This window comes from Condylura cristata, unplaced genomic scaffold (assembly GCF_000260355.1).
Source record: "Condylura cristata isolate star-nosed mole 26May11 unplaced genomic scaffold, ConCri1.0 scaffold00032, whole genome shotgun sequence".
NCBI lineage: Eukaryota > Metazoa > Chordata > Mammalia > Eulipotyphla > Talpidae > Condylura > Condylura cristata.
The window spans coordinates 8518355-8542578 of NW_004567133.1; the positions used below are offsets into that span (position 1 = coordinate 8518355).

At 51.0% G+C, this 24224-nt stretch overlaps 2 protein-coding genes across 6 annotated transcripts; one reads left to right on the plus strand and one right to left on the minus strand.

Annotated features, from left to right (window-relative positions):
• The first annotated feature begins 1046 nt into the window (after positions 1-1046).
• Positions 1047-7825, plus strand: NDUFAB1 (NADH dehydrogenase (ubiquinone) 1, alpha/beta subcomplex, 1, 8kDa). The gene is made up of 5 exons (XM_004692065.2): positions 1047-1245; positions 5125-5247; positions 5915-6002; positions 6850-6949; positions 7516-7825. The coding sequence occupies exons 1-4, from the start codon at positions 1078-1080 to the stop codon at positions 6939-6941; spliced, it is 471 nt and encodes a 156-aa protein (XP_004692122.1). The 5' UTR covers positions 1047-1077; the 3' UTR covers positions 6942-6949; positions 7516-7825.
• A 5406-nt stretch (positions 7826-13231) lies between these two features.
• Positions 13232-24192, minus strand: UBFD1 (ubiquitin family domain containing 1). 5 transcript variants are annotated; one of them, XM_012731925.1, is made up of 8 exons: positions 23984-24191; positions 23470-23799; positions 22353-22561; positions 19924-19989; positions 19671-19776; positions 18299-18369; positions 15853-15935; positions 13522-13612 (listed from the first exon to the last, which is right to left on the minus strand). In XM_012731925.1, the coding sequence occupies exons 1-7, from the start codon at positions 24006-24008 to the stop codon at positions 15855-15857; spliced, it is 888 nt and encodes a 295-aa protein (XP_012587379.1). In that variant the 5' UTR covers positions 24009-24191; the 3' UTR covers positions 13522-13612; positions 15853-15854. The 5 variants fall into 5 exon arrangements, with proteins under 5 accessions (XP_004692123.1, XP_012587379.1, XP_012587381.1 ...); XM_004692066.2 differs by lacking the exon at positions 18299-18369 and having other exon boundaries at positions 13232-13612; positions 23984-24185; XM_012731927.1 differs by lacking the exon at positions 13522-13612 and having other exon boundaries at positions 15858-17566; positions 18319-18369; positions 23984-24192.
• Between the last annotated feature and the right edge of the window lie 32 nt (positions 24193-24224).

Genomic DNA, 24224 nt, shown 5'->3' on the forward strand with positions numbered 1-24224 from the left:
CTTCCTGCTTTATTGCTTAAATTAGTCCCTGGAGTTGCAGGAATTTTGTTTTTGAAGGGGAGTGTGTAATTTTATTGTTGGTCTGTCCACCATAATATAAACTCAGAATAGATTGCCTGTCTGACTCATCTCTGTGGTAGCCTGGCCTCAGCACTTAGTATGCAGAGACTCAATTTTTGAATGAACACAAATAATTCTTACAACAGTGGGATCGTACTATGCATTCTATTTTAAATTAAAGGTATCACATTTTATTTTACTTAAATGTAACAAACGTAAAAAAATAAACAGCTAAAACTGAAGGCACTGTGCGATCATCCAGGCAGTCTTCAGAGTTTGGAGTTGTTTTCTACTTTTATTTCAATCAGTATCTTTTAGCAGTTAACATACCTGCACTTCTCCCTACTTACCCATTTTTGTGAGCTGTAATCGAACACTGTTAAGTTTGAAAACATGTATGCTGATTTAGTTGTAGTTCTCACATTTACTAGTCTTAGTTATATATTTTTTATTTATGCATACAAGAACTCTGGTGTAGGCCAGAGATGCGGGGGGGGGGGGGAGCACGGGTGTGAGATTTCACCAGAGACAGAGCAGGGAGCAGAACAGGCAGTTCGACTGTACACTCCTGGGGGGAGCAGCGGGTGGGACGGGAGAGGTCTGCCGCGCCATGTGGGTCAAACTCACGTTGCAGCGGCTGGCGATAGATGGCTTGGTAGCCTGGTCAGGGAGGCCTATATGATTGATTTTTATTTTTCATTCTTACTGATACTTTTTGGTTTATGAAATAATTTTAATAGCTGTAGGAGAATCACGGCATCCACACTTTCAGAACGTACATTAGAAAATAACTTCCTTTCTTGTGCTAATGGTATCGAGGGGAAGACTGCAGCTATCCGAAGCTAGTAACCCTACACCTGGACGTCCTCACCGCACGCCTCTAGGGCGCGGCGCCGCCAGGGGCCGCCAGGGGCCGCCACCGCCGGCGGAGCCCGACAGTGCCGCTCTCTCCTGCTGGCAGCGCTGAGGAAACGGGGCCGGAGGGCGCCGCGCAGTGCATCCTGGGCCGGTGTAGCCATGGCCGCTCGTGTCCTTTGCGCCTGTGTCCGCCGCCTGCCCGCGGCCTTCGCGCCGCTGCCTCGGGTTCCCACGCTGGCCGCCGCCCGGCCGCTCAGCACCACCCTGTGCCCCGGGGGGGCCCGGACGAGGCTCGGGGCTCCGCAGCCCGCCTTCGTGCTCGCGCAGGTGACTCGCGGTGACTTTGCTGGGGCTTGGCAGGGTCAGGGACCGGGCTCGCTCCGTGCGGGGGAGGGGCCGGGCAGCGTGGCCGCGCCGGCTGCGGGCGGGAAGGCCCGGGGTCGTTGGTCTTTCCCCCCTTCCCACTGCCCAGCGGTGCGTGGTTGACCCCTACCTGCAAGGCAGGTGACCTAGAGATAGCAGCAAGAGCGCTGACCCGTCAGACACCCCTGGACTTGGTTGCTCTTCACTGAAACTTTGCACAAGTTTCGTGACCTCGCCCAGCGTCAACACGAACCGTAAGATTGGGGGATCGAGTGTCTCTTTTATGGGGTTGCAGCGAGATCTGCCGGAGATACTGTACGTAGAGCACCTTGTGCGTTGCTTGGGAAGCTCTCAAATAGTGGTCCCTGTTTGTCGTAGTGATAAATGCTGCGGTGGCTTTCTAGGGGGAAACCAGTGACGGTGCAAAGTGGACTCCACGCCTACAGTCAGTTTTCTTCCTGGATTGCTGGATGTTGGCATAGTTTTGCCGGTTTGCAGCCCTCCTGGAAGTCAGGCGAGGAGACAGTATCTGTCAGTAGCTTTTTTATGGATAAAACCTTTGTGAGGCTGAAACCTAGGAGGTCAGCGATTTTCACCCCTAGCTGCCTATCAAGTCACCTGGGCAACTTGAAAAAGAAGAGAGATCTTTGGTCTTAAAGACGCTAAGGCAGATCTCTTGGGTATGAAGGGACAAGATAACAGAGTAAAAGTCAAGAAAACGAACAGACATGGAGCGTGGAAGTCTTACACTTAACCTAGGCAAGCTCCGAATCTAAACTATCTCACAGCCAGAGCAGAAAGAGAATTTCAAGCTAGTTCTTTGGTGTGTGGTACCCGGATGAGGCCGAAACACTTGTGCAGGGAAAGCCCCACTTTTCCTGGTGCTGGAACCAGTTTGCCACGCAAGAGAATGATGGATTGGCTGAATGATGGCCTGTCTGTCGCTCACATCCCAGGAAGACAAATTTATTTCCCCCAGTCTCTGCCACACTGCCCCTTCGGCCTGAGCCTGGTCCTTTACTTGCCAGCACTGTGAACTAATTTCCTGCACATCTGCCGCGCTCTCACACCCTTTCCTTGTCTGCGCGTCCCTCCTTGAATGATCCACCTGGTTCTTTTCCTAGCTCACTCCCAGCCTGGTGTCTTCCCCTTCACTGTCTCAAGGATTGAACAACAGTTTTTCTTACTGAAGCAGCCTGCAAAAACCTATTGTCATGGTTCCTGCCATTTTTTTATTACAACTGAAATGAGCTGGTTGGGTTGGCCTTTTCCATTAAGCCGTAAGCTTCCCTGAGGTGAAGGTCACATCTTAGTCATTTTGTAGTGCCAGTCCATAACAAGTGCTTAGCACAAGGATCAAGAGGGGCTGCTGAACAGGCATGTGAAAAGACAAAGACAAGACTTAGCTTCACGTGAGGACAGGTGTGTGGGGGGGAGGGAAGTGGAAACAAGAGGGACTTCACTAACTCCCAGAGTGCGAGCTAGCGGTAAGCAGCGCCTTGTCCAACAGTTTCCCAGCTGTCTGGGCCGGCCATGAAGACACATGCAGGGAGGGAACTTTCCTTCCAGTGGGCCAGGCTGGGAGGCAGTGAAGGTGAGAGGTGGGAAGTAGAGTTGGCACCGGAGTCCTGGGTGGTGGAGAAGGAATGGAGGTGTGCAAGCAGGTGTTTCGGCGATAGGTAAGGAGTCCATATCCGAGCAGATGGAGGTGTCCTATGGGGCAGTTTGTGGAACTCGCCTTTAGAGCCTCCGCCTCAGGCTCAAGTTTCCCTGAGTCGGGGAGAAACCCCAGAGGCAAGATGGGTTCTGGTAGAGGCTAGTTAAGGTTGATTTGTTTTAAACTAGTGTGGGGAATAGTTGGTGACTCCACACAGAGCACCTTCTCTGATGTCTGTGGGCGGTGACTGAGGCTGCATATGATGAAGTGTGGGAGGGCTTAAAGGACATTAACACTGAATAGGCTGCGCTGGCGGCAGGTGCACATTTCAGAGGTGCTTGCCCACTCGGTATCCTGTTTGCAGAGGACTGCGAAGGTCTCCAGGAGACCATGTGGGGAGGCCTGGGTCAGATGCCTGACCTTTTCCTTCCTCAGTTTCCCCAGGTGTAGAAAGGGCGTGACAGTGCCGTGCGTCTCGTGGGGTTGTTTGGAAAGTGTTTGGGACAGTGCTGTGGCCTGATTTGATAAGAAATCAACAGAGGCCAGCAGGAAGGCGGAGAGGGAAAGGTAGTGTCAAGTTCTTTCACCAGAGCCTCAAGCTTAGCTTTAGGTCATAATCAAACTCCTCAGGTGATTACAGTCCTGATCCCCTCATAGCCCTGAGGCAGCGCTTGCTGGGAGTGTGCACAGCCCCTTTGCATTGTCTCACGGGTGCCGCACAACGGCCCAGGACCATGACGCTGTGCTCTCCTCCTTTTGCAAGGGAGCAGAAGCCTAAGAAGATGAAGTAACTTGCCCAGTGCCAGAGAACCCTTAAGAAAGAGCTCGTGCTGGGGTACAAATTGTTCCTTTCATAGTTTCTAGGTTCTCGCACCATGCCTGCCAGACTGGGCCTGCTGCTGCCACCGCTTCAGAGTGACCTGTGGCCCTTTAATTGAATCACAGCTTGTGGGCATGGCCCTCGGTGACCCTTTTAGACACAACCAGTGGGCCCCTGGGCAGCGGTGTATGCACGGGCTCTCACCGCCGCCCCTTCTCAGCAGTAGCCGCCCCCCACCCCCACCCCAGTCCTTTGCGCACAGGACTCTCCTGTCATTACCACTGTTAACCCACTTCTTCCTCTTCTTGCCTTCTCTGCTTCATTTGTAGCTTAGAAACCTCTCAGCCATTGTTGATAAGAAGGCCTGGTGCTGTTCCCACAGCTGCAGTTTCCTTAACCCGTAACGTATCAGAGAGGCCAGAAGCACATAAATGAAAAGCACAGGTGCCCTGGAAACACGTTCTCTGTCTTAGGCTTGCTGGTCACACCTGATTTCAGTACCTCCTGATTATAAGATAAATGTTTCTTGCACTGAGGTATCTGCTGGTGTGGCTCACTTGACAGTTTTCATTATAACTTATACAGACCTGGGTGATGCTTAAGAGACCAGAACCCCAGTCAGCGAACCAACTGTCAGTGTGAAAATGCCTAAGAACTCAAACCAGACAAGCCAAGGTGTCTCCGTGAGCAAAGTCAGGCAGCTGTTTTGTCTTCTCTTGCCCCTTCGTGGCATTAACCCCTCGCCGGTGTGTTGAACTAACGCCATCATTGGCTAGGGGGTCCTGTCAAGACCCTGAGTTCGAGCTGAGTATCAAGGAGGCTGAGAGCAGAGACTGGAGCTACTGCTCTGTCATGGCGAAGAGGGGGCATGACTGGGCTGTAGCGGACGAGGGCGTGGTGCCGTCTCTCCCTGGGTTGGTGGCCGCCTGCCTCTGCTAGCTGAGGCCGGCGTTGTTAGCGCGGGTGGCCAGTGAGACACGTCCAGTGTGTTCCTTGGTGTGTCACCTCGCAGCCTGTCGTGATGGCTCTCCCTGTGGGCTATTTAGACAGAGGCGTAGCCGTTAAAGGTGGCCGTCCTGGGCGAGGCAGCGGGCTGGAGAGGCCGTGAACACCAGCTCTTTGCAGACCCTCCATGATGTTTGTGGCAGCGAGCCCCACTGAGCGCGACACCTTCCAAGCCTTGGGCTGAAGAGAATAGCCGGGCCTCTGGCTGCCCAGCATCCTGATGGTGTGTTCTAGTGACCAGAGTTAGAACCAGGTGAAGCGGGCTCTGAGGCCTTGAACGCTTGGTGTAAGCTGTCTGTGGACTGCGTTTATTTAGTTGGCTTTCTGTTAACCCGCCATGCTTGCTTCCTGCCCCGTCTAGGCCGCAGGCAGAACTACACAGCCGTGCCGCCAGTACAGTGATGCGCCCCCTCTGACGCTAGAGGGGATCAAGGACCGAGTTTTGTATGTCCTGAAACTCTATGACAAGATTGACCCAGAAAAGGTAATGAAAGGGTTTTTTGGTTTATTTGGGGGGTAGGGGGCGGAGACATTAGTATCCCAGCCACCAAAGGACATTGGGTCGTTTCCCCGGCTCCCAGCCACCCGGGCCGCCATGGGAGGCCGCTGGTGGGGCCAGCTGGTGCGTGTGCAGGGACACTCGGTGCGTAGGTCAGGACTTGCGCAGATAGCGCGTCGCGGGACTGCGTACAGCCACCTCGCAGAGATGCACTGGTGTGGTGTGATCTTAAGAATTTGTCCTGGTGACCTTGAGGTCTCAGTTCAAGACAGGGTGATGACACACACTGCCTGCGGTTGTGGAAGACAGGAATGACACCGCTCAAGTGAGTGGCTGCTTGTCCAGAGGGCAGCGAGGAAAACCAGACTCTGAGGTGGGGTCAGAGCAGTGCCCAGGACGCCACTGAGATAACGCAAAGTGGATCCCCCGTTTACTCTGTCGTCCTGTGAACCAGTTCAAGCAAGGTCGAGTCAGAAGCAGACCCAGTGTTGTTGCCCACACAGGGTAAATGAATCACACTCACTGAGGCTCTTTCCATTTTTAAAATTCAACTTATAAATCCCTTCCATATAATGACTGAGTGACATTACGTACTGGCTTATTCTGAGAAGCACGTGCGGGCTAAGTCGTGTTTGCTGTTCCTCTTTTGCAGCTCTCAGTAAATTCCCACTTTATGAAAGACCTGGGCTTAGACAGTTTGGACCAAGTGGAAATTATCATGGCCATGGAGGACGAATTTGGTAACACTCGTGGGCTTATTAGTCTTGGGGCGGCATATTGTGGCTCTTGATTCAGGGAGACTAAACGGAAAGCAATTTTGGGAGTCTGATTTGGGGTTTGAATCAGATACAAAGAGTAGTGCCCCTGACCTTCCCCGCCCCCCCATGCACACCTCTGTCGGGGAGGTGACTACGAGGAACAGCGCACTTGGGCAGATGGCACCTATGCAGGTTAGGTCGGCAGGGCCTGGGGCGGGTGGGACTGCGAGCCTTGAGCGGGGCTCCCCAAGAGGAAAGTGCCGCCTGTGGAGGAGCTGGGGCAGGCTGCGCGGGGCCCCCCTGCATCCCTCGTGAACACCCGAAGTTATCCTCGCTTGGGGCAGCTGTGCAAAGGGGGCCTTTGTAAGGACAGCTTATTTTGGGGGGTAAACTGCCCAAACGAGAAACCTGTGCCACCCTACAGAGCAGAACTTCAAAGTTCCTAACTGGGAGAACCGAGTCAGTGGGGTGGAGTGGGTGTCGAGGTCTCCTTCTAGTGTTAGAGTTGTACAACTCTGTGAATACTGTTGAATTTTACACTTCAGATGGGTGAATTTTCTAATACATGACTTAAAACAAAAATGCTACAAAAAATAAATGTAAGGAAAAAAATACATTGCACTGTAACCTCAGCGTGTCCTAGCACCTGAGCGCAAACGCACATTTTGCCCCACACGGTGGCTGCTGTCCAGAGCACGACTGGCACACGACCGAGTCTGGCTGCTGGGGCCTTGATGTGCTTGTGGCTGTTACAGAAGTTTTAGGGGCTTTCAGACCTGCTGGGTTCCCGATTGCTACATTCATGCATTGCTGTGATTTTACTTTTTAGGGTTTGAAATTCCTGATATAGATGCCGAAAAGTTAATGTGTCCACAAGAGATTGTAGATTACATTGCAGATAAAAAGGATGTATATGAATAATATATCAGGTAAATAATTTGACTTATATTCCTCCTTAAAATCTAATTTCTCTGGTTCTTTAGCCATGTAAGACATGGGGAAAATGGGGATGCTTGGCAGATTTTCATTGGTTATAAAATGCAGGCCCCTTCTGGCTCTCTGCCACTCACAAGGAACCAGCCTTGTGGATCATCTCTGTCCTCAAGGGCGGCTGAGAACAATTCCTAATGCTTTTAAGAGCTGGGGTGTAGAGATGGGGGGAGGAGAGGATCAGTATTCACAAGAGATAGTGGGGCGCAGGACAGGCCAACTGACTGAAATCCACTGCTGAGGGGAGCAGCGGGTAAGACAAGAGAGGTCTGCCTTGTCCTGAGGGTCAGTCAGCTTCCTGGCCAGGGATTGAACTCAGGTCCCAGTGGTGAGAGCAGTAGAATTTAACTCCTAGGCCACCAGTGAGGTCCCTGAACACTTTTAAAATAAAAGTTATCTTGGATTTAGCACCTAAAAGATGATCACTTAGTGGTAGCATACCCACCCCTGCAAAAAAAAAAAAAAAAAGGCAACCCCAAAACTGAACTCATTTTGTCTTTGCCAGGTCCCCTTTCTCTACTGAGAGAAGATTCAGAAGATGCTGGCGGTGTCTGCAGATGAGAACACAGTTGGCATCACTGCTGACTTTGACAGAGTAACTCTGTTTTGACTTGTATTTAAATTGTCTGTTTTTGCCCTTTGAAAATAAATCTATAAAACCAAGATTTTTCTCTCGATCTTCAGTTATTCAGTGATGTCTGTAAAATGCTTTTTCATATTGGTATTGTTCGCTATTTTTTAAACATTCATTAGTGTTCATAACAATAGTGACTTTTCTAATAGTCTACATGAAATAGTGTGAGGAACCAGTATGTTAGTAATAAAAGAACTTTTTGCCTCAAAAGTTTGCTTCCATTGGTTTGAGGTAATTTTTCACCTGTCCTTCCTGAATCGATAGAATTTAATAATCTGGAGGGTAGACATGTCTTCTCTGTGGTCAGTCTGGCATTGTCCCTCTGGCACATATCAGGAAGTATCGAGTTGATATTCTTATGTGTTAGGTCTTTGGGGTACATATTGGCAGTTGCCTTGCTCTCCCCGAATAGTTTGAGGGGGATGTCAGTTATGCTAATAGGAAGTAGTGTCCCAGAGGTGAGGACTGGTGGAGGAGTGTTCTCAGCTGGCAGAGCACCTCCCTGAAGGGGGAGGGGAGCCCACCTGGGGCCAGGTGTGGTGGGGCCAGGTTGGCTGGGCCACGCTCCCAGCCGCTTCCCCTCCAGCAGATGCCCACTGCTGCCAGCCCCTGGCAGTGTGGCTGTGGCAGGATGCAGCATATCAAGCAGACAGCTTCCTTAGCAGGAAGCACGTGTTGTTTTATGCGCCCGTTTTTGTTAATGTTCAAGCTATCTTGGGAAACTGCCAAACTGGTGGGTGTGTGAGGCGCTTCCTCTCTTCCACTACATTTATTCACCAAATAGCTTGAGTCCTTCCTAGGCACTGGAGACCCAGCAGGGACCGAAAAAGGCCACGTGTACTGCTTTGGAATGGACCATAGCAACACCTGGGCTACAGGGTCTAGCTAGTTTGACCCCCAGGGCAGCTGCACTTTGCCAGAAACTGCCTCTAGTTGTTTCTGCTTGAGATGAAGTCAGAGTACTGCTGAGTGGTTGCTTACCTGTGTGTGCCGAAATGACCCATCCAGCCTATCTGCATCACTTGGCAGGTAAGAGCTAGAACAAGGAGGAACATTCAGTGAATCATGCAGATAGTTCAGTGGACCTGGGTGTTCAAACAACAAAGGCCTTTTTGCTCCAAGAACTTGCAAGAAGGTTCCTTTGAGAGACCTGTGTACCACTGTAGGAAATTTGGTGAACTGGTCAAGTGTGTGAATTAGAACAATACAGGACTGTGTGCATGAAGCTTAAGGGGCTCCACAACATGCCTTCAGGGGTCTGTGTCCGAGGCCTCACAACCAACCTGCTTCTGGCACCGCCTCCAGTTCCGGCACATCACTCTTCTCACCGCCCCCTAACAGCCAGTGCATCCAAGGAGACTGCCGTGCCTGCCGTGGGCCAAGCTGTGGGGCAGGTGGGCTGAGCACACACAGGTGAAGTGTGTCTGCTCTCAGGGAGCTCCCTAACCGGGGTGGGGGCGTTAGGAGTGCTGGGGTCAGTTCGGCATCCCTACTAACAGCAGGAGCATGTGTTACTCAGGTACCATCTGAGGAGAGTCAACTGGCCTGCCATACCTGAAATAACCTTTACTAAACCTGAGATACGATTCAGAAGCAGGATACGTCCAAAAATATTCTCTGTGCAGAAACCTCTAGGTGGGTCCAGGCCAACATACAGCCCTGTGGCAACCCCACCCCATGCCTTTCCCACTCAACAGCTCTTTAAAATAGTGTTGCTTGGAGATTATGAGGCATTAAAACCAGGAAGAGTTGGGCAGTGAGACCAGAACCTTCAGGAATGGCAGGAGGGACCCCACAGGAGTGGTACTAGCAGTTATAAGCCCTCGCCATGCCCAGGATCATCATCTTGCCTCATGTCTGGGTACAGACCCTCTCCCCTGGGTCTCTGCGGCTTGTAGTGAGAACTACAATCCCCAGCTCCGTGTATTCTAAGTGTCCAGGTGAAGCCCCATAGGCACCAGTCTGCGGGGCCTAAGGACAGGGAAGCAGTGGCCCAGGCGGAGGGACCAGCAACGTGGCAGACTGGCGAGATGGTCACTGACGAACACAGAATAAACCAAACCAGATCCCCCTGAATAACCATTTTCAGCAGGAACAAACTGGATATACTTAAGGCCAAAGAAGACAGTAATAAGTGAGACCACAGCTAGCAGAAAAATTGGCTCCGGTCCCACTTCCAAATACTGATCAACTCCCAGGTACAGATTTTAAGGCGCATGAAGAATTGGAAGGAAAAAAAAGACGCAATTAATTATCAAACTTTAATTGATAGACTAATCTTACAGGATAAACAATGAGACAGCTAGTCAAGGTTACACTTTAAAAAAAAAAAAATCCAGCAGCGCAAATCTAATAGACTAAATACGTTCATCTCCTCCCAAACAGGCATTAGATTTAAAAACAGAAACCAGAACATAGCGCACGCCACAAGGAGACACGGTTTTTACGTACATTGTCAAATAATTTTGCAGAACTCTTGAAGAAAAAGGAAGAGGGCCCTAGGGATTGAGAAAGCAGTAGACCCCAGCCTGGCAGGTAGGTTCACCGGATGTTCCACTCATCAGAGGACTCCTGACCGCCTGTTGCCTCAGGAAGGCCCCAGGGCCCTGGGAAGAGGAACCAGGTGTTGACCCAACTGGAGACATCACACAAGGCCTTAAGACACAGGGGCCGTCCTTTCCCCAGACAACTGGCATAAGCAGAAGCAAGGTGTGAGGATGAAGTCTCCCTCAAAGATGGGGTGGAAAGCCCGGCCCTTAGCACACAGAGTCCATCCCTGGGCCTTCTCTGCCCCAGGTAAAGAAAGGCGGGCCAAGTGCAAGAGGCCAGGATGGCTCCTCCAGGCACATGGTTCAAGTACGAGGAACACAAGCCCCTTCCGGCTGAACTACGGCAACTCTTCAGAGATGCAGCTATGTGGCAAAGTTGGTCTCTTTGGCCGTCTTAAGGGAAAGCAGCAACTAAGGAGGCTAACAAGGGCCTCTCTTGGGCCCCTGCCACGTCAAGATTACAGGAAAGTGCGACCTTAGTTCCGTTCAACTTCATGTAAAGACAACTAACACTGGCAAAAGGACCGTCATCCATTAAAATACACTAATACTGAAGAGTTCCAGCCACTGGCGGGTTGGCCAAGTCCTCTAAGATGGAGCTGAGAGGGCCCAGGCCGCCGCAGGAGCCCCTCGTCAGCGTCCTGTCAAGTTGCCTCAGGGAGGGAAAAGAGGCATGACGTCTGTGGGCAAAGTCCAGCAGGAAGATCGCTAGCTGATTCCAGCGGAGCAGCTGCCCACCGGGGCTCAGAGAGCCAGGCCTGCGCCTGAGCGCTGAGCCGCACCAGGAACCGGCTCCTCAGCAGCCCTGCAGGCTGGTGCTCTGCCCAGGGAGGGAAGGTCACGACCCCAGGGAAAGAGCTAGCTGCTCTGCCAGGGCAGGCCTGTGCGGAGAGGATCCTGAGGAGAGTAACACGACGCTACCGAGGGCTACCAAGTGGGAGAGAACTCCCGCGGCTCACAGCTTCGGCACGCTCCGTGAGGCAAGGAGAGTGGGGAGAGACCGCTCACAGGACTGAGGGACGAGAGTGAATACTGCCGGGACCCGGACGTGGGTCTCACTGAATACTTCTCCCCGGGGGCTGGTGCTGTCCACCTCTGCTCTCCCCAGGGCTTCCGGCAAGGACTCCGTGCAGACGGATAGGGAGCCAGAGCTCAAGATTGTGCCTGAGCCCACTGAGCGAGCTCTGTAAAGCAACACTCAGACAGCTCTGTACGAAAAGGTGTCATTTACAATATTATTTATATATATTATCTCAAAGTAAGGAAAAAAGCACCATTTTACTTAAAATAAAAAGATTCACACAGGCTTTGGTCCTGTCTTAAAATGACACCAGCCTGAGTGGGAAGCAGTCTGGCCCTCGGGGAGCAGGGAGATGCCATCAGCCAGAAGATGGGGTAGCAGGTGGCGTGGCGGCCACCAGACGGGGGACAGGAGACCTGGTGGGAAGGGCCTCGGAGCAGCACTGCCTGGGGACAGATGCCTGCGGCCCCCGTCAGGACGCGTTCCCCAAACAGGGACACTGGCCAACGGAAGGGCAGGATTCAAAGCGAGATGATGCTCTACCCGCTACCTGACCATGTCTTCTGTAGACCCACCAAGTGGAGAGGCTTCCAGGCAGCAAAGCAGCAGGCTCTTCTCCGTGAACTGCAGGCCCATGAGATCAGAAAGGCTGCAGGTGCTGCTCCTTTGTCAAGGGATGAAAAACAGTTTCTTGGATGCTACGCTTCACATATGTATGATGCCCCCAAAGAAGCAAGAGTCGATTTTCCTGCTCAGATGCACAACTTGGCAATGACTAAACCACGAAAAGCAAGAGTCTGTCTACAAGGGCTGGATTCCTGAACTACGTACGGCTTAGGAGGGGAAGGTGTAGAATATCACCATGAACTGGCTCACAAGGAACGACTGTCATCTTAGGCGAACACATGCTAACACATTTCACAGGATGAGGGGAAACAGCCTAGAATCCAAAATGTGAAGTTTGGAAAATCACCTTGTCAAACCTTACTATGAGCCTGCAACCAGGGAGAGGAGAATCGCAAAGACAGCAGCAGAGAAACAGCAAACAGCACAAAGGATATCATTCACCAAGAGACTTCCCCATGGCAGTCAGTCAAGCCAGAAGGAGACAACAGAAGTTCACGTGTACGAAGAACGGAGGGCTGAAACCAGAAGAGGGCAAGCTAACCACGAAAAGCAATGTATCCCATTTTCGATGTCTAAGTACATCGGCCAACCCGCTAGGTCAGATGTCTTCTTTTGGAGAAAGGCAGCATCTCTGAACCCTGGGATGAAGGACACTTGAACATAATGCATGAGCATAAGAACCAAAGGGAGACGCGTAATTGAAGTCATCGTTGGACTGCTGAGGGATTCCTCAAAATTTCCAAAGAAAGAAGATACTGTGGCTCTATGGCTCAAACTGTCCCCCCGGCTCCTCCAAGGGACTCTGCTGACGTGTGGCGTGGCGTTGCCCAGCTCAGCCAGAGGGCGGCCGCCATCAAGCCAGCAGTGGGACCCGGCGGAGACGGGGCCTGAAGGGCAGAACGTGCAGACAGGAGTCACTGTGAGACTCTGCTGCTGACAGACACCACAGCAAGTGAGAGCGCTCCCTGCCCAAGACCACGGCTCCTCCCCTCCCACCGCGTGTTCACAGCAGCAGCTTGGCGGGAGGGAAGCCAGGAAAGGAAGTATGGATGAGGTACAAAAAGAGGAACTGACATCTTTGGGTTGTTAAAACAAAAACTAAAATCTAGGAAGTGAGAAAGTAAAAAAAAGGGCAAGAATTAAAATGAATCAAGGGACAGAAAAATATGGCTTACTAACCCCTCCCCATTTTGCATACAATTTTATATGAAAAAGAGAAAAACAAAACACCCAACTCATCACAATGCAGTCCAAATGTTTGCGACCAAATATTTATGAAAAATTTCAGTTCAAATCATTGGGGGAAAAAAACAGAAAGCTTTCGATCATTCCTTTCTAAACAAGATGAGCAGACCTACTCTCAACACACTTAAGAGTATTCCACACAACATGTTCGGAATTCAGATTTATTGATCTCCACTGTATCGACTTTAAAAATGGTATGAAGCTGACTGCAAGAAAGGGAACCGGTGATTTTAAGTTAAAATTAAGCTAATGGTGAAAGTCCATCACCTCTGGCTTCAGTCACCACATCGCCTTAGATTGGATATAGATTTTTTGAACAAAGTTCCAGAACTCTGAAATCCAGGGATGCTGCAGGCCTCTCCCAGCAATGTCCTTCACTTTGGGTCAGTCTCCTGGGCCAGAGGTGAAAGTGCTTTCAAAAATACTGCCACTTCCCCAGCACAGTGTCTTTGATTGCATCCACATATTGAGTTGGAACCCAGTACACCCAGTAGTAAGAGGCTTCCGTGGGGCCCAACTGAAACGCCTGGAAGGGAAAAAGGAAAACCAAGCGGTACTTCAGCGCTCAGACGCCAAGCAGCAGCACCACACACGTGCACGCGGACACGGACACACTGGGAGGGCGCGAGGGAGCGCATTCGGGAGGAAACACTGCAACGGGGAGGGGCCATTCTCCTGTCGAAAGCAAAACCCAGAGGGGGGGAGAGTTTAGCACAGCCAAGCCTAAAGCAGTGGTTCCCAAACCCGGGCGTGCATCAGCCCAGCGTGAGGGCTTGTGAGGAGACCGGCGGCTCCGCCCAGTCAGAGCTCCTGACTGGGGTGGGGGCGTGGGGGGTGGGCTTGGAGACTGGCCTTCTAACAACTTCCAGAGACACCAGTGGGAGAACCACCGCCCTAGGGAAACTCAACACATGCGCGGGGCAACAGACGTGAATGTCCGAAGCAGCCCTGACGGGAACACTAAGTCGGGAGCCACCTGTGTCCACCAGCAAGGGAGCGCAAGCCTAAAAGTGACAGTGGCCTGTTCACCTGCATACTGGGTTACTTTCCAAAGGTGTGAGCTACAGCTAGGTGGATCTACAGCTAATAAAGAGATCATAACGTCATACAAAAAGCCAGTTGTAGAACGATACAAATCGTGATGCCACTTATGGAAACTGAAAACACAAGTCCTATGTCTTGCGCATGAATATACATGAAAATGAAGCATAGACAGATGGGAGGGAGCAGATGATAAGTCAGGGTGGTGGTAATGGGGGGGAAGACAATGGGGACATATTCACTGTTGCCAAATTTTCTTTTATTTAAAAAAAAGATTTAAAGCAAGTTACAAAATATTTACAATTATCATTTCTTGAGGGATTTATGGGCTTGTTGCAGTTTTCTGTTATTTTAAAACATTCTTAAAGTGAAAAAGCACAGCTTCCCTTTGTTAATAGGAACTAATACCTGATCTAACTAGTGAAATGGCACCTGCGAAAATATTTTAAAATAGCTGTATTAGGACAGAGGTACAGGTACAACTTAACGGGTGTGGAGAAGGGAGCTGTGAGAACCATCGCTGCCAGTGAGGACTTCAGAGAGAAATGCAGATTTAAGCCAAAGACCCATTTGGGCACCAGCCTCCCACACCAGTCCTAAAGATGTTTAAAATGATCCCCATCCCTTGCTAACTGGGGCTGCAAATGGGTAAGATACATGGTTCATAAGGGCATGGCCCCCAAAATACTGAAGTCCAACTTTAAAACAAACAGAAAATACCTGGGCAGGAAAAACAAAACCATCTGCAGTCATTCAGAGACCAGGAGACTGGGGGCAGGCCCTGAGGGCCTCAAAGAGCTCCCAGGCCACAGCCCTCATGCTCCCAGCAGGGGAAAACCCCAGAGCCCTGCAGCCCACAGACTGCAGCCCCAACAGGGCAGGGGCGCTGTTTCCTAGCGTTGAGATCTGCTGTCTGCCGGGGAGCAGCATTACTGCTACAACCCCTTTTCTGTGGTGGCTACCTCTGCCTTCTACAGTGGACTCAGAAGCACCACCCCCACTCACACCACTAGCTGTGTCTGCTACACACGGAAAACATGCCACCTCAAACAGAAAAGCAGGAATCCCCACCCTCGCCACATCACTGCTCAGCTCAGGTTCCTGTCAGAGCAACTTGAGTCAAGGCAGCTAAACTTCATTTCTAAAGTGGCCCCTCCAAGAGAATGGAGAAAGGGGGTGGGGGAGAGGGTCTGCGTTGCTCCACTCATGGCATCCCTGAGTTCTGCTCTGCAGACTGGGGGTGCCCCCAACACTGTCTGTCAGCAGAGAGCAGCCTCTTTAGACTGCACAGACCTGGCCTCCTCACAGGGCCCCTGACCACTCAATGGCCGCGGCATGGCGGGAGCAAAGGCAGAGAGGGCTGCTGGAGCCCTCATGAACACCAAGCTGGGGTTAGGTCTCCTTTCATACACAACAAAATTAAAAATGAAAACCCACAAAAGCCATTCCTCCTCTTTATATTTATTTTCCTGGCTAAAAACAAAAGTATTATAAATAAGGAGGCAAAAGAGTGAGAACACGCGCCCTGCAGGCTGCTGGGAGTGGCAAACAAACAGCAGTAGAGGAGCCATGGGCTCAGTTCTAAGAGGATGATGGGAAAAACACAAAAAAACAGTGTGTCTTCTGAATGCTGAGTTTTCTCTCCAGTGAAGAAAGCTCAGTTAAAAATCCATTCCCTGTCAGAGAAGCAGAAGCAGGAGTCGAGCGAGAGGCGGGGCTACTTACCATCATGTGGTAGTCCTCGTGTCCTTCGATAGGTTCACTGACCACATTTTTAATGGAGCCCATGGGCAATTTCTCAGTCCGCTCTAAGTTGAGAGGGATTACAGTGGTTATTCAAAGGCCCTCCTGTTCTACGCCTGCGACCCAGAAGCCCCGCATCAGGGCTAGTTGCAAACAGCTCCCATCCAGGGCGGTGGGAAACCATCTGATCGGAGCACAAAAGCCTCCTGGGGGATTGGGGGCGTCTTAGGACCAAAAGGAGCCCACAGCTAGCAATGCTATAGCAGGTACAGAGATGTATCTTTGCTGGTCTTATTTTTAGAAGTCTGATGATTAATAAATACCCAAGAAATTCCTCTCCATCCTCCTGCCCAAACCCAGCACTGACTGAGGTGTCTGACAGCTGGGAGAGGAACAAGTCAAGAGAGCCAAGAACAGAAGCAGCACGCCCCCTGTGGCCCTCAGAGGAGCCGCACTAAGGCCCTGAGGCTTGTTTCTGTCCCCAGAGCCAACAGACCAGCCTCCCACCTGTCCCCTTCCCTGCGCCGCCCCCCGCCCCCCCACACACACTTGTAAATTCTCTTAAGACAGTCATAACCTCTCAGGATTAACAATCAAGACCACCACCTATTCATGAGAAGACACTTTGCGGCACGTTGAAGGATGCAGGTAAGAGGGAGGAGGCAGTGAGGGATGCCTGGAGTGAGATGAGACTGGGGTGAGCCAAGTGAAGCGGGGAGGGAGAGGAGAGGCTGTGCCTGGGCACAGGAAGCCCCCGCCCAGAAGCAGCAGACACCTCAGGGACCGGAGGTCTCACAAATAGGTAAGTCCAGTTGGTAAGAATTATACAGCCTTTGTGGGGGGAAATTCAGCAAAGGGCCACACTGGAAATAGCTGACAAAAAGGAATTTAGAGACCTGAGTTCTGGGCTAGCAGGTGACCTGAGACATTGTTTTGTTCTGTGGGCCCCAGACTCTGAAAAATAAGGGTGGGGGGAACAGCCTTGATGATGCAGTTCAGGTTCTGACTTTCAGTGACTCTTAGAACAGTGCAGGGCGTGGCCAGGAGCTGCCTTTAAGATGGAAATGTATTAAAATACTAGTCATCTTGAAATGTCCAGAGATTTCACACAAAAAGATTTCTGGCTTCTCTTGAGGACTCAGAAGATTTACCAGCCCTGGGCCCATATTCCTGAGTGACGGCCGTCAGCCAGCTCAGAGGCTTGACAGCCCTGCCACCAGGACACGTGCTCCCCTGGTCCCCTCTCCCGCCTGGAGCTCGGTCAGGCGAAGACTGTGAGTACTGCCTCCTACACGAACGGCCACAGAGTTTAGGCTGCAAGAGGAGACCTGAGGGTCATGTGGTAAGGCGCTCATCAAGCCCCCAGTGGCTGCTGGGACGGTCATGGCAGCTTCTTGCCAGCAAAGACAAAACCAGTGGTTGGTAGCCAGCTTGGGAACAAGCTGCCTTTCTAGGGGACTATGTGTGACACTCAGGCCAGGACACCAAGGCAAGTGAGTGAGACGAATGCCTGGAGTAACAGCTGTGGAGTCTGGGTGTGGATGTGAAGCTCAACCTTGGCCTACCCTTGAAGGTTCGACCACTTGGTGGCCATGCTGTGTAATGAGGCTGATGAGTAAGGAGGCTTTTGCCAGCTTGGTCGACAACACAGCCAGGTTCTTCTAGAACTTTATGCCAAAGCATAAAGAAGCTGCTCCTGTGAGATGAAATAAAAACCCCAACACAGGTACAGAAAGTTCTCAAGAGTCCCTGCAGTCACACAACATTTCTCACAGAACCTCAAACAGGAAAATACTCCCCCAAGGGGGCTGATAAATACCTCCAGACTAGTGTTCAGACTTTCTGCCTGCACCCACCCTCCCGGCACCACAGACCTTGTAAATCAGTCTTAGCAATTGCCTTCCATTAGGATGCCCCTAGGTGAAAGTGGGAGGCTGGGCAGAGGGGCGACCCATGCACATTAGCACTGTGATGAGAACTCAGCAGGTCACCTGCGAAGTCTTTAAGAAGGCTGACAGGGGGCAGCTTTCAGCTGAGCAGAAAGGGGCACGAAGGGATGGACTCCTGGGGAGAAGGGCCTATCTCGGCTCAAAGGCCCTGGGAAAATCTGGTATGCTTCACACCTTCTGTGAAACACTCTGGTGAGCAGTTTAAGTCCAATGGGAAATGCACACTGTGCCAAGTTATGGCCAAATTGTCAGAAAACTCAAGTGTGTTTTAGCATTTCGGTCTCTAGTCTGAGAACCAGGAGAGGACTGGGAGAAACTTATCTTTGGATTTTAGGTGACAAAATTCTCATTCCTCACTGCCCCTTGCCCCAGCTATTTTCTTTAAGAAGAATATCCATAGGCCCATTTTACTACATGGCCTGTCCCTGAAACCGATGAACCTCAGGTGACGGGCCCCTATACTCTTCCTGAGCATTTACCTCGCACACTGAATACCTACAGTGCTGGCCAGAAACAGGTGAATTAGGCATGTTCGGTCCCCTCCAGGAATCTAACGGGACAGACAAGTCAGAGAGTGAGTAACAAGTGCACTGGGGCGGAGGGAAGTGCTATGAACAGAAGCAGCAGCAATTCTTTGGAGGGCGGCGAGACACAGGGAAGGCTTCATCGGGAGAGGACATTTAAGTGGGACCTTGGAGGATCTTATTAACAAGGGACAGGAAGGAGGCATTCGGCTCAGGGCCTAGCATGAGCAAAGACGTGGAGCTGTGCAAAGCATGTCGGGAAATGGAGGAGGTGATGCCGCTGAGAGACAGGGCAAGCAGGGCAGGACCAAGTTCAAAAGTTAAAACTGTAGCCCCATTTTTGAGAGCACTGGACACTATGTCTGGGCATTTGAACTTGGCCTTAAAGAGCCAAAGGTGTTTGATTTGAGCACAGAAATCTGTGCTGGAAAACCAGTACAGCAGGTGTGTGGGACAGGAAAAGCACCAATGGGCACAAGGTAACAGATTACCCTGCTTTAGTGGGCCAAGTTTAGAGATGGCGGGAGCCCTAAGTGGCACCGCAGAGGGGCAAACAAAGGGACACAGGTCATTCTAGAGGGAGACTCGCAAGATCTGATGCATCTGGATGAAGGGAGAGGGAGGGCAGTCACAGACATTTTCCAGAGAACAGCACACAGCATGCCTGGCCCACCGTGCACGGGCAGGGGTGGGTAGCCGGGGGCAGGCAGGGACAACCAGGCAGGAGGGGGTCCCTAGTACGGGGCAAACTCTGACCTACAGGGGCCACCAGGAGGCGTAAATGAAGGAAGCTGGGGACATCTGCAAAGAGAAAGGGGGCAGTGCGGGCTGCAGCGTGCCCACCTCCGCTACTCCGTCCAGCAGATCGCTGCCACGTGAGAATTGGATCCAGAATGGCTGTTATCTTTTGACTTTTCTCAAGAGAAGCCAAAAAAACCAAACAAAAACCAGACCCAGTGAAATCTCCCCATTTTTAGAGGCTGTGTATAAACCACCGACACCCTGTGTGGGGACCAAACCTGGCCTCAGGCCACACGTTTGGTACCACTGACTTGGGTGCAACTGTAGAGCCGACATGTGATGCACTGGCCCTGACAGCAGAAGGGAAAGAATGAGGGAAAAGGGTCCAAACAGGTGAGCGTCTCAAAGCAGAGTGAAAAAGCCAGGAGCACGCAAAGCACAGCGAGAGAGACTCGGAATGAGGAGCGGAGCAGAACAGAACAGAACAGAACAGAACCGAACCGAACCGAACCGAACCGCACCCAAGCCCAGAGCTGCTGGGTGCCAGAGGCAGCGAGCCAGGGAGGGGCCCAGAGCAAAAATGTACCTTTCGTGCCGATCCACAGCTGGTCTTGCTCGAGTTTAAAGGTGAGCCTCACTTTTCCTCCGGACTTGTTGTACATGCCCGATAAGGGGACCGTGGGCAGGCGCTCCTGGAGGCACAGGAGCAGGGTGAGGGGGGTGGGTGGTGCACAGACCAAGCAAGAGAAAAGGGACAGCACCCCAGGACTGGAGTTCAGGCGCCGGGGCAGTCAGAGGTCTGATTCCTGTCCAGATCATTCATAAGGAGTCCAGCTTACCTGGGCACCCTTAACAGACGGCATCACATCTTCGGGTTTTCCTTTATCCAATACTTTCCTGTGTTGCTATAACACAAGTCAGAAAACATAAATAAATGACACAGAGGACTGCATTTTAGTCACGCTACTACTTCTCTGAAGAGGATGAAGAACGCCTCAAAGCTCGGGTTCAAAAGCTTTCGTTTACAGATTATGCTTTATTACTAAACGGCAGAGATGCCCGTGGAAATGTTTGCCTTATCGTCCAAAACAGCAGCTACGTGTGGCGATGAAGCATGTGAAATGTGGCCTAAATTTTTCATTTTATGTAACTTTAATGAGCCACCTATGACTACTAGATCAAACTTCTAAAGTACCTAGAATTTTTCAGACTGTTAATTCAAATAAATCTCACACCCTCATCACTCAAATCACTACCGAAAGATTAAACACCACACCAGAGCCACACAGGGCGCGGCTCTGCAGGCATACTCAGATTGACAACCGTTTCCATCAACTCAATGCCCAAAGAAACCCCCAGCGATGGCCTTTCTTCAACAAATGGAGGCTGTGAAAGACCTTCCCCTCCCCCCACCCACAGCCCCAGTCATGCAGAAAGCTTAGAGACACATTTCCAAAGAGAAATGCTGATTCCGCTAGTGCCTGATGTCAACAAGCCTAACCCCACCCCAGGCGCTGAGGTGGCTCATGAAGGGTTTCATTAGGCTCATGGTCCCCGGGTCTGGCCTAGACGACGACTGCATCTGCTTTCCACCCCGTGGCTTTACAGGTCCAGTCACTGTTCGGTAAAGCCAGCACCATGGGGCAAATGGGTGAAGGGTAAAAACTTAATCAAATCTCAGTGTCAAGCGGCTCTGAGCCAAGTGGAAAGCTCACTGGCATGACAGAAGCCCCAGAAGGGATACAATGCTAGTAAGGAATCACATGTGTGTCAGCCCCAGCCTCTGGAAGAAGCCGATAAAGAGCCTGGGCACTTGGTCCCTCTCACTAGGTCATGGCATGCCTCATGGCATGGAATCAGAAGTGTCATCTGAATCAAAACTTGAAAGTTACCTCTGGAAGAAATTCCCTGCACTATGGCAAACAGTTTCAACAGTTCCAAGCTAAGCGACTCTCAGTGACCTGGAGCCTGGATCTAGAGGCAGGCTATGTTCCATGGCAGGACCAGTGGCCATGCACTCACTTCGCACATGCTTGTATGTGATGGTTTCTGACATGTGGCAGAGGGGGGTCGGGAAATAGAAATGCAGTCTATTTTTTGTCATTATGACCTCAAATTTGGGGGTGAAAGTGTTTAAGAGAACACTTTAGAGATGTTAATACAGATTTACCATCTACCCTTTATCTGTAACCCCATAGATGAGTGGGGTTTGTAAGCCTTTTATAAAGTCCAAACATTTTAGGAATTTTATAAAGGTAATAGTTTAACAAATCATGGGGCAGCACTGTCACCAAACACGTAAATATTTCTACAGCAAAACATGAACAGACACACCAATTCTGGTTGGGTTTTGCTGCCAAATTTAAAAACACTTTTGGTTTTCAGATCTTTTTGGGTCTTGGAAGTATGCATGTGGAAATGCAGGCGTGGGACACAAATTTATGTCCTCACACTGCCAGCCATATGCCTTGGTGCCCACGTCACTCAAAATGATGTTCGCTCAAGTTGGTAAGGACAGCAGTTTAGTTAAAAATACTATTTTCCTGGAATACGACTAATAAAGAGTGGCCGTGAGGCCCCATAGCAACAAGTGGGGTTCACTGGTTGGTCAGACCAAGTTCTCCCAACCAGTTCCTTCTGTGTGAGCTACTTTCCCTACTTATAAAGACTTTTAAATGGCTAAAATGAGCATGAGACAAGGCAGAATCTGTTCATACAAAATAAGCAACAGAGACTGGGAAAAATCAAGTCCCCATGTAACAAATCAGGAGAGATTAAAAAAAAAAATCAGTGTAGCTGTCTTTCTAGTCACTTTCATTTGGCTTCCGGAAGCAGTTTCAGAGGAAGCTCTAAAATGTCGATATCCATGCCTATCCAGACATGGGCTTGTGACATGGCGGAAGCCACAAACCAAAACATAATGTGTAAGCACTTGTATAAAACGTAGTGGCATGTTTCTCTGGCACTGAACAGGAGAGCACCCCACATCTGAAGCCTTTCAATACCTGGTCTGAAGCCTGCCTTTACAAAGGCCTTATCCTAAAGTAGGTAGACTGGAAACACACTGACCAGCCAGATGAGACAAAGCTGCAAATCTCAGGTAGTTGTCACCTCCACTCAACAGCCAGCCGCACCCAACTGCTGCCATAAATTTCCATCATGGGCCCTGTCCGAAAAGGAGCTTATTCTAGGGAGAATACAACCAGCCAAGGTTTGAGAGGACAAAGCCTCCAACTTCCCAGGACTGATAATCACACGACGGACTCACTTTCTGTCTGCAGAGAGGCTCCTTCTTGTTCTCTTCCGCCTTTGCGTCCTGCTGTGCAGCATCTTTGGGTGTGTTTACGGCTAAAACATCATTTATTGTGGAGCCAACCACCATGATCTTGGCCCCACTGGTCACTTTTATTTCTCTCAACGTCTTATCCTCAGGGACCAGTCCCTTATACATGACTTTCTGCATGGCAGGCGGGAGACCTTGAGAAAAGGTAAAGAACAAACAATGAAAGGAAGGATAACTGAATCTGAACCAGAACACTTCAGCAAAACACTTGGAAACGAATACTGTTCTACCTTTGTAGAACCTTTGGCCAATTCACAACCTCTCTGAGCCTCTGTTTCCAGAACTTTATACCATAACAGCGACCGTTTCTTCCATACAGACTTGTTTTAAGGATTATGACATAACACGAATGAAGACCACCTAATACAGCAGCTAGGGTTCGGTAATTGTTCAGTAAGTACTACTTATGATTCATTCTGAATTGCTCCTCAGTCATCCAATCACTCACTCAATTATTAAACTAGAGTCTACAGGCTTCAGGAATACCGAAACCAGTAATGTCAAAGTTCATGATTTTATGGAGCTTCTTGTCTACCTAAAGAAAGTGCTAAAAAGAAATCAAATCAGATGACAAGTGCTGTAAATTGAGATAAGGTTAACTAATATAAGCATCTGTGGAAGGATCTGCACGATCTTTGACAAAAGTGTTTCCCTCAAGTTCTGAAAATTACCTAACATATTTGCTAAGTATAAATTCGTGACCATTCCAGAACAACTGAATCAAATGCCCAGTGAGAAGAACCAAGGAACTGCAAATCTAATACCTAAGTACCTCAGGTGATTTTTATTAGATGCTTGGGCAACGCTTGTTAGAAGATTAGACCTAAGCTTCAGAATGGACCCAGCCACTTACAAGCTCTATGATCTTGCATCTTCCCCATCTGAATAATGGGCATACCAGTACTTACTTGGGAGGACTGTTTGAGGATTGAAGGAGCAGGTGTCAGGAAAGGAGCCAGCGCCGTGCCTGGCACAGTAAGCACTAGGATCGGCAGACGGGACGGGGAAAGCTGGCAGTCGCTGTCAGTACCACGGAAATTACCTGTAATCGAGTGAATCTTCTGCTTTAGTTCGGAGCCTGTGCTGTCCAGGGGGAACTTCACGTCGTGCTTGGTCTTGTTCCAGATGATTTTCAGGTCCACCAGCTCTCTACCAGCGCCGCCACCCGCGTCCTCACCGTTGCTGACCGAGGCCTGGGCCGCGGGGTCCCCAGGGGGCTGGGCCGGGGCCGGCTGGAGGCTGCCCGGAGGGGCGCAGGAGTCCTCGACCGCCGCTCCCGCCGCGGCTTCGGCCTCCACGCAATTAAGGGGCCGCGCGGGGGCCTCGGTCGCCACCGTCTCGGCCTCCGTGTCCATGCTAGGCTCCTCCATTCCTGCAAGGGGGTTAGGGGGTGGGCGCTCGCCGCAGGCTGGGCCTGAGGTCGATCTCTACCCGGGCACCGCCGGACCACCGCTCCCAAACCAGGCTACTACCGCACCAGGGGAAGCCGCATGTCCCGCGGAGCGCCCGCCTCACTTCGGCCCAACCCCGGCACCCGCCATCCCCTCCACACTCACCATCCGGGGCTCCGGCCGCCGCCATGATGATTGTGTACAACACCCACCGCTCCCGCAGAGGCCGCCGGGAAAAGGCGAGCTGGCTGAGATTGGCCCCGGTAGCAGCCCCTAATCGCGCACAGCCTGGCCGGAAACAGGTGGAGGTTTCTATGGAGACCCGCCTCCTCCGCTTCCCCGGTCCGGCCCTTGCCACGCTTTAGTTTTTGGGAGCCTTGGGAGGGTAGGAGAGAGGGGGGCGGGT

Coding starts and splice junctions, on each gene's coding strand:
- NDUFAB1 (XM_004692065.2), top strand. CDS start 1,078: ATGGCCGCTCGTGTCCTTTGCGCCTGTGTCCGCCGCCTGCCCGCGGCC. Junction 1,246..5,124: donor CCGCCTTCGTGCTCGCGCAG/GTGACTCGCGGT, acceptor TGCCCCGTCTAG/GCCGCAGGCAGAACTACACA. Junction 6,003..6,849: donor GGCCATGGAGGACGAATTTG/GTAACACTCGTG, acceptor TTTACTTTTTAG/GGTTTGAAATTCCTGATATA.
- UBFD1 (XM_004692066.2), bottom strand. CDS start 24,008: ATGGCGGCGGCCGGAGCCCCGGATG. Junction 23,800..23,983: donor GGCGGCCGGAGCCCCGGATG/GTGAGTGTGGAG, acceptor ACCCCCTTGCAG/GAATGGAGGAGCCTAGCATG. Junction 22,562..23,469: donor GAAGATTCACTCGATTACAG/GTAATTTCCGTG, acceptor CCTTTTCTCAAG/GTCTCCCGCCTGCCATGCAG.